Source organism: Palaemon carinicauda, chromosome 27 (assembly GCF_036898095.1).
Source record: "Palaemon carinicauda isolate YSFRI2023 chromosome 27, ASM3689809v2, whole genome shotgun sequence".
Classification (NCBI taxonomy): domain Eukaryota; kingdom Metazoa; phylum Arthropoda; class Malacostraca; order Decapoda; family Palaemonidae; genus Palaemon; species Palaemon carinicauda.
Window position 1 is genome coordinate 43,030,080 of NC_090751.1, and position 10,000 is coordinate 43,040,079.

At 32.8% G+C, this 10,000-nt stretch overlaps 1 protein-coding gene across 3 annotated transcripts in view; it reads right to left on the reverse strand.

Annotated features, from left to right (window-relative positions):
• LOC137620707 (cadherin-86C-like) overlaps positions 1 to 10,000 on the reverse strand; it is a 349,290-nt gene that overhangs the window by 86,155 nt on the left and 253,135 nt on the right. For all 3 annotated transcript variants that reach the window (XM_068351059.1, XM_068351057.1, XM_068351058.1), the window contains exons 4-5: positions 8,723 to 8,943; positions 8,041 to 8,118 (exon numbers count right to left, since the gene is read on the reverse strand). In XM_068351059.1, coding sequence (XP_068207160.1) covers positions 8,041 to 8,118; positions 8,723 to 8,943 — 299 coding nt within the window. The remainder of the gene's footprint in view (positions 1 to 8,040; positions 8,119 to 8,722; positions 8,944 to 10,000) is intronic.

The following is a 10,000-nucleotide window of genomic DNA, read 5'->3' on the forward strand; positions in this document are numbered from 1 at the left end:
AATTACATTTAAAATCTTAAAAGCAAAAGCCAATAATATATTAATGGTGTAATTCTTTTAAAAACAATTTTCAATTTTAAACGGAAAAAAAAACTAGATTTCAAAAGCACTAATGGTCTGATTTTATAGAATTCCTAAGAAGTTTTACAAACAACCATAGAAGATTAAGATTGGCTTTCTCTATCAATTAAAATGTACAAATAATAAAATCAATAATAAAATAGTTTGTTTAAACACAAGAAAACAACATAGTAAGTAAAAGAAAAAAATTACATATATAAGTTTTAGTGCGCTTGTGTGGAAAAACGTTACATTATATTAAAGATGTTAGGATTCTTAGAAAGTTTGGAACGCTATTGTGGAAACACGTTGCAATGGGCAAGACATAGTACAAAACGCTTCTCTATATCTTCCAAAACTATGAAAAGTGAATGATGGGAAGTGAACATACCGGAAACCAAATAAAACTGTCAGATATTCTCATAAGATATCCTTCAAATCCTCTATGAATCTCAAATCCGAAAATGAGCCCTGTCTCTGACAAATTATTTTAAGATATTTTTTTTATTTTTCATGATATATGAATTTAATAAATAATAAAAAATAAACTTAAAAATGGCAATCCTATTCTTTTCCGATAAAACTTCGAAACCCTTTTCTTCATAATTTGGATATTTTTTATCCATCCATGACATAAAGAAAAACTTTGAAATCTTTTTCTTGATGATATGGATCCCCAATCATTCGGATATTTTTACCCATCCATGATATATAAAGTCAAATTAAGACTACAAGAAAACTCACTATGCACCGTCATGGAGCGACCTCCCCTAGAAAATAATTACGATACCAAAATGTAACATGAAAATCCCATGAAGGGGCCATGAAGATTTTGTCAAGGCCACGAGATGAGGACTGGAATGAAACTCAGAAATATTCCTTGACAGAGCATATATTTTTTTTTTTATTTATGGGTCAAGACTGAAAGATTGCGTGTTCCCCTAAATGGACCTTCAACTGGTCCACTCATCTCCCCCACTCGTCATTTTCCTTCCGATGTATCCCGACAATTGTTTCCTTGAATTTTACGCACGCCCCATTTTCTCTCTCTCTCTCTCTCTCTCTCTCTCTCTCTCTCTCTCTCTCTCTCTCTCTCTCTCTCTCTCTCTCTCTCTCTCTCTCTACAAACCTTTTAGTAAAGTTAGACTTAGTTCCACAAAAATTTTTTGATTGCCTTTATCTTGAAATATCATTTCATTGTTCACCAGGAATGGATATTTGTCCATCGAAAATGCATCTCGCTGCTACAGTATTTGTACAGAAGGAAAATTTTATAATCTATGTCCTTCCTAGTATCTATACCATTGTCTACATATCTACAGTTATTCTGACCCTGGGAGCACTTCTCAACATTTATGAAATTACTTTCAAATGGATGAATCGGTAAGAGTACTTTCTTAGAATCCTGATGATTTAATGATTATGCAAAGAAAATATTTTCTTTATTCAGCGATAGTTGGGAGACGATTTTTAGTAACATCATCACTAATAATTACGAATAATAAATGAAATGCACATAAATTATCTAAAGATATTCATAGGGCTTTCTTTACATTACACACGAATGTCGGGCATGAATAATTCATACTGCAGAGGAATAAAAAAAATTGACCTTTTGTATTTGTTTTATTCAAAATGTTAAATGTTAATAAAAAGCCTCTTGAGAATATTCTGCTTCCAGGAATTTACATGACGCTCGCCATAAAACGTAACAGGTTTACATAAAGTTAATTTTCAGCACTAAAATCTCTGGAGTTTATTAATATTCTTTTTTATTTACGTTTTCAAATCTTAAAACCACATATATTTTTTTTTATATTATTCTATCTTTATCTTATTAATGACATAAAATTTAAAAAACACCAGGTACTGACTTTCATTAATATACTATTGCAGAAATACCGCATTCTTACTAAGGCGTCACTGGTAAGAAAGGCTGCCACGGGTTGGATGATAAAGAATCTAAACATGAAATGTTGTCTTATATTATCCTTAGATTATAGTTACTGTAATTGTAGTTTTTCATGCATATATTAAATCTCTCATATCTGTTTTAGTATATTTTCAAGTTTTGATAAAACGACATAACACAACTTATATTTACTACATTATTTTATGGCAAAGAAAGTAGAAAATTACAAGGAGTCTATCCTTCTAATAGCCTTTTATTTACGACTTCTAAAGCTGAACATATCTCAGGTTGCAGTCCACTGAAATATCTTTTATGATTTTAAAGCTGAATTTTTTTTACAAGCTGAAGAACAGAAACATTCCATTTTCTGATTTAAAATCCTAAATATAATAAAGCTAAGTTATTTCATTTCTCCTTTTATTCTCGTATATCTACTCTCTTTAGAATATTGTTCTTAAAATACAAGAACCTGAAAGAATTATCCCCAAGGGGGGTGCTACGTCACCGAGTATTTGCTATGTGACTCATGGCGTGACATCATGAATATACCATGACTTAGAGACGTCATAATCTAATGGTACTTTGGCATGGAGGAGAAATCTACAAGTAAAGGAAAATCAGAAGAAAAAATCATCAAGCTTTGTTTACTTTTTGTTAAGATACTTACATAAATGTATGCAAGTATAAGCTTATATATATATGTATTTTTGTTGACATCAAAGCTTATATGTAATGATTTTGTCCTTGACATTACTATGTGGTGCTTTTTAGAAAAAAAAATTATAAATATTACATGCAATATGTTTTTTATGAGTATACGCATTCATTCTTTGACATCTTCCATGATCTTACTCATCTCTTTGCTTATCATATTATGCGCTTCGTATGTAAAGTTTCTAACATTTGATCAACATCTCTCTCTCTCTCTCTCCTCTCTCTCTCTCCTCTCTCCTCTCTCTCTCTCTCTCTCTCTCTCTCTCTCTCAGTATATACTTAGTGCGCTTATAGCAATTATAACTGAGGTCTCCTTCGAACCTCTTACAATGTAAAAATAGATTCCAAGTATCGATGTCTTCCTCTCCCTCTACCCCTTGCATAGTGCTGGCCCTTCCCCCATCCACCTCTCTCTCTCTCTCTCTCTCTCTCTCTCTCTCTCTCTCTCTCCTCTCTCTCTCTCCTCTCTCTCTCTCTCTCTCTCCTCTCTCTCTCTCTCTCTCTCTCCATGACCCTACAGACCAAACCCAATCCCTACATTGACCGGGGTTGCACTAGGAGGCCAAAGTGGCCATAAATTTCAAATTACATTCGCCCTTCCACTAGTCCTCCTCATCCATCTAAATGGAAAGACAGTTTATAATAAATATTCCGAAATAATAATTCAGAGAAAATATTCTTGCATACCAGACAATACAGAAGCGGAACAGACTCTACATTTTTTTTTTTATCAATTCAATTTCGTAATTAGCTAAGAAACCTGAATAAGTTCGAAGAAAAGTATGCCATGGGCAAATTGCTTTCTGAAAAAATTCATGTTCATTGAAAAGTGATCAATCAAAGGAATTATGACTTCAATTATCATAATCTTTGCGCCTAATTATCAAATGAGCAGATCGAAGGTGATTTTCTCTTCCCAGAAAACAGATGATCGCTACTTTATTCTAGGTCATAGTTTGTCCATTGGCTACTTGAGCTTATGTTCCATTTTTATTTATTCTTTTTTTTTATTTGAAGACATCGTTCATGTCAATTTTACTCACTTTCTTATTTGATAAGAAATAACAACAAGCATAATAAAACTATATCCTTTATCAATAAAAACTCGGTAACACCTACATGCTACACTCTTCTTCAAAGAACGTTGGTCAAATACGTAAAAAAAAGCAAGGGGTATTAAGGGTGAAAATGGACAACAGCTCTCGATAATGACAAAGTTGGGAGTATATAAGGGGTCCTTAAACACTGGCATATCTGTTAACACCACTCCTTGAATGGTAATAAGATAAGAGCTACAACAATTAATCTCATTTAAATCAGATATTACACTTAAATAAAACAAACCTATTCTTTCAACTTCCATGATAAAGTGATGAAAAGAAAAGAGATACATGTAAGTATATAGACTAGACAAATAAACAAACAGAACACTATATAAGTAAATAAATATTCTCAGATTAAGGAACATAATGAAAATAAATAAACATAGTATCTCAATAAGAGAAGGGCTAATCAAATATTTGTAAGCTTGAAATAAATTCGTTTCATTAAATAAAATCCTATAAAAAATATTATTCTTCCTTCAGGATATAAAATATGATTTTGAGACATAGTTGAAGACAAGAGCGATATTTGAAAAACAAGGGGGAAAAGTAAAAATGCATGAGAGAGAGGAGAGAGAGAGAGAGAGAGAGAGAGAGAGAGAGAGAGAGAGAGAGAGAGAGAGTCATGAACCCCAATACCGTTTGAGAAAGATGCTAAATATAGCATTTAGGCAACAAAACAATGACGATTAAAGCATTGCATCCAAAAACTCTATTATCATAAATCTGGTTTCAGAAATAAAATGCGTCAACGAAATTGGCCTTTGAAAGAGGGAAATAACTTCATCTATCAAAGAGAATATCGCAAACAGTGGCCAAATAACCCCAAGAAACCTTAACATCCAAAAATAGTTGAATGAGATATCTCTTCAATTTAGACGTTATAGCACAGATAAGCTTACTTCATTGGCAGTAATCCCAGCAAATTCCCAGATTAATCGTGCAATCCTTCACTGTCCGTCTGTGTGGACCGAAGTGCCCAGGTACCGTGATGGATGATAATGGCAGTCAATAGATGGCGTGGCCGACGCACATTAGGAAAGCAGAGTTATGCCAAAGCCACTTGTCTTAGTGCCACTCTTCATGTTCTTAGAGCTAAGCACTAAATTACTCTATGCTTAAGGGTCCTGGTCTAGAAAGGGCTTAATTGCGTGGGTTTAGCCTCAGGGGAAGGCGAGACCTTGAGGCCTAAGATGACATTCTTGTGGGTCTGAATGTCGTGTTTTGTCTATGTTTCGGAATGAATGTTTTCAAGGTCTAAAGATGGCCTAACTTGGGGGAACCTTTGGGAGGGATGATGGTGATGATGACACTTGGAATGTTAAGATTTTTCCACTTGGTGAAGTAATTTCCGTTCCTTCTCAAGTTTCCTTCATGGTTGATTTTATAAACGGAATTCAGTTTATGTGTATAAAAACTACTGATACCAAAAGACAACTATGACTGCAGATATGAAATCATCGATAAATTGTCTTTAACTAATTTATAACAGTTACATTAAGGTATGAAATAAAAACAGTTTGCATATATCTCTGTGCTCATTGTTTAGTGGTAAGGAAAATACAAAATCACAAATAAGTTTCTAATAAAATTTAGAAGATTACAAGGGTGAAATGTAAGTCATTCTAAAGGAGAGATATCAAATCTAATCAATTTTTCCTTTGCACGCAGCCTCCGAAATTATTAAAATAAGGAAAAACCATTTTTTCTCTAAGTTGGCATGAGATGTTTTCCATCCCTTTCTGGTAATGTCTTTCATTTTCCTCATCTAGTGAAACACTGAGTTGTCCAGAAACTGACTATTGTTATGAGTTAGCTTATTCCTTTCTTTGTGGCCTGTGCGCACTCACTACCTGCCCGAAACTAAGGAGCCACAAATTATATTAAATACAAATCATCAAGTAATGTAACACTTTTTTTTTTCAGGAGATCTTCTGCATAAACGAATATCTGAAATACGATTTATTTCACCCTAATTCATTAAAGAAAATTTGTCAGCTTATAAAACTCCTAACGCGAACCATAGCAATTTAGCAGTAAGTGTCTTATAAAAGGTCTTAGTAAACAAAATGACCTACAACAAACAAATAATCTAAGACGAAGATATATAAGCGTCACTTCAACATCAACAACAATAAACAATAGAAGACACCTCAGATGATTCAACGCGAAATCATAAAATGACCCCGACCGAATGTTGAAGCAATTCATGCCAATTAAACTAAAAGGAAGGGCTGCATTCGACTCTTGGAGACACGGAACCCAAAGGAGATTATATATCATCCTGGCACAAAACAGAAAAGAAAAAGACCTGTCAGAATTTCAACATAAATAGCCTCACAGGAGGGTTGGAAGAGGGTTCCTCTGACGTCCAATTTCTTTTAAAAGGGAGACAGAATAAGACGACAGTTCAATAGGGATTTTAAATCGTTTTTATCTTTTTCTCATATATTTTTTTTTTATCGTCAGGATTCCACGACGGGAGTCAGATCTGCGGTAGGTTTTATTTTATATTTAATGGGTGAGGCAGGGTAGACATTCCAATATCAATAATAATGTCAGAATACAAAAAAATTTCTCTCTCTCTCTCCTCTCTCCTCTCTCTCTCTCTCTCTCTCTCTATATATATATATATATGTGTGTGTGTGAGTGTATTCATTATATATATATATATATATATAGACACACATATAAGTATGAGAGAAAGGGAAGTAAAATCTGGGGAATTAAAGATAATAAAAATTCTAAGGAAAATTATCCATATTTTACTCGAAATCAAGAGAAAAAATTTTGGAATTATAATTTGAATTCCATTTGTCTTAACCGGATATACTCGGCAAGATCAGAAACAAATTCTGTCCCTAAATATTAAAATCTGAGTATATCTTGAACTAAACGCTGTTATGAACAAAATAAATCCTAAAGAACAGAAAATCCCGAAATAAACGCGATTTTCGTACAATATTGAGAAACTATAACTGCTTTGTCCTTTGTACAATAACAAAACGCTCAAGTAATATTGAGTTCTATCGGATATTGTCGTTACATACAATTGTTTTCTTAATCGCAGAGTACCTGATTCGTCTTTAACGTTCATTGATAAGTTTATAAGAGAATAAAGATTACGGACACACACACCAAACCCTTATAACCTTGTTCTAGTACCTACTTCTGAGCAAGGTCTATAGATTATATCTATAGACCTTGCTTCTGAGTATGCTATTTTAAACTCGTCTACGATAAACCTCAGTCCACATGCTAAAACTACCGTATAAAATGTACAGAAATAAAGAAAATCATAATCATTAAAAAAAAACTATTACTTCTATTGGCTACTTTTCTTACAATTTTAAGCTAACTAATAACTTTGTTACGTGTCTTAATGATTGACATGGGTCACGAAACACAAGCTATGGATCATTTCCATTCTTTTAATCGACATTTCTACCCATACTTTGCGTATGTGAAGAAACCTTTTGAGATTTAGTGACCTCGGATGTGGGTCTCAATTCAAACGTTATAAAAAGTAATTGCCTTTTCCTGCAAAGGGTAGGCCTATGTATTCACCCTTATCGTCTGTTTCTTGGTTTATTCAATTGTTCGTTTGTTACCAACTTTACACAAAAACTACAATATCGATTTTGACCAAATTTGGTAGTCGTGTTGGGTATGATCTAATGATGAATCTGTGACATTTTGGATACAGTACATCAAAGTACAAGTACACAACAGTACTTTGAAAGTAATCGCAATGTTAAGAAAATGGTAAATATTTTGTTAGTTTATTTTTGTTTTAAACCTTACGCAAAAACAACAGAACCAATTTCAAAGGACCTTGGTGGACATGTGGGGTATGACCCAAGGACAAATCTATTAGCTTTTGAAGACAATACATCGAACTTGCGTGTACGCAGTGGATCTAAGAACAAAATTAGACTGATAGGCGTGGCGAAGGCATAGTCTCTACTAAGTGCCGCTTTAGTTACCTATGATTTCATTTTATCCATGTTTACAATCTACTTATGAAAACTAATTTCAATTTTCATTAAATTGAAGGCCTAAATAAACTTCCATATGAAAGCACCGGCGAGAAACTATAGATTTTGATATACCTCAATAAAAATAAATGCATAATACTAGAAAATTAATTTCCCGATGAAGTCTGAAATCCTTTCAGTAATAGTTTTCATACACTTCACCAGTAAAAGTAATTCACAGACCTCAATATGTAAATGTAAGTGAGTTACTTACCAGTATCGTGAAGTCCACCGAGGAAAGCGGCTGTTTCCTCGCAACAACAAAAGTAATCAAAGTTCCAACTGGGGCGTTCTGTTCCAAAGAGCAAAAAAGATGAAACTTAATCGAGCATCTTCATAGATATACAGCTGGGATGGGTAACATTGTAATTAAGGGGTTCGATGTCAACGTAAATGATGCTTAAAATAAGATGAAAGGAGATATGTAGGTACCTAAAATAATAAAAAAAAATATAGTTTTCTTATATGTTTGTATATAACTTGTTACGAGAGTTTTATCGTCTTAGTACATCTTACATAACATCAGTAAAATAAAGGAGAAATTTCGTGTTATTTAGTCTTTTTATAGAGAAATGAATATTTAAAAGTAAAAAAAAAATGTATTTCTTTCACATTCTTGCCTGTCTTCTTGTAACAACTTTGTATCAATTCCATTTTGCCCGTTACAAAATAACTCCAAAATTCCTAATTTGAATATCATATGTCAATTTTACGAAAAAATAAAAAAGGAAATTAATTAAAGTTCAAAGTATAAAATTAAATCTTTCTCATAACAAACCAAATAAATTTCAAAATCCTGATTTTGAATAACATACAAATACATAAATTGTACAAAGGAATTAAAAAAGAAATGAATTAAAGTTCAAAGTATAAATATTCATCGATAATATTCTTACCTCAGGTACAACAGCCGACGCCGAATACGTAACGAAGATATCTGAAGTAGCAGTTCTCCCTTTGGTCGGTATGATACGAGCCAGAACTTCCGTGTGATCGCCTACTTTATCCGTCACCGTAAGCACAACGGAGTAATTCTTGCGTTCGTTCAGACGCTGCCGTAAGTAAACGTAACCGAATTCATATTCCGATTCTATATCTATTAAGCCACTATCTTGACCTGCAAAAGGGAAAAATGTTGAAGCAAGATTATTCGAATGTAAAACTTATTTCTAGATGTTCAGAAGTATAAAGTTTATGCAAATTTCTATTCATTTAGCATATTAATACAAGTCTCGTTTCATAGTTTATTTTTGTGAATTATTGATTTAAGGCTATTAAATATCTTAATTTGATTTTTTTAAATAATTTCTCTATCATAGTGTATTCTATATTTTACATTTTTCGGCAATGGGATGCTTTTCCTAACCTTACGCTTGTAACATTCTGCTTTTCAAACTAGGGTTTCAACTTGACTAATAATAATAATAATAATAATAATAATAATATATAATAATAATAATAAATAATAATAATAATAATAATAATAATGATCATGATGATGATGATGATCATGATGATAATAATTTAGGTACAAAAGTAATCAGAAATATTTGATATATGTATAAAATCAATCTCTCTCTCTCTCTCTCTCTCTCTCTCTCTCTCTCTCTCTCTCTCCCCCACACACAGACTCAAAAGATTATCCAACAATAAGATGAATATTTGATGAAATATATCCATTTTCTAATCGTAACATTACTTTTCGTAATTATGGAAATAATATAGAATATTCAACCAAAATGTTTTCTACAGCAAACATTTATCTTTATTGTGCAGGTAATGCAGCAAAGCAAAATTAGATTATTAAAAAAAGAGAAGATATAGGATCCAATACGAGGAAATATAAAATTAAAATCGACTGCAAGAAACAAAGGAGCTCTACAAATGTGTAGTGCATGGAATCTTCAAATACACACTCACAATGACGATTTTATCATGCAGTGCATATATAAACAAAGGCAAGTAAACAAACAGAAAACCCGAAACAACAACAACAACAACAACATAAATATAGCGTGTGATGGCACCACTCAAGTGTCCATACCACCGCCAATGAAGACCTCTCACGGACTCTTTGTTACCCAAACAAAGACAAATCTACAAATGGAAGCGATGTTGCCTTAATTAGCATCATCATCAACGATTCTGTGGCCGCATGTGAAGTGTAACTGCAT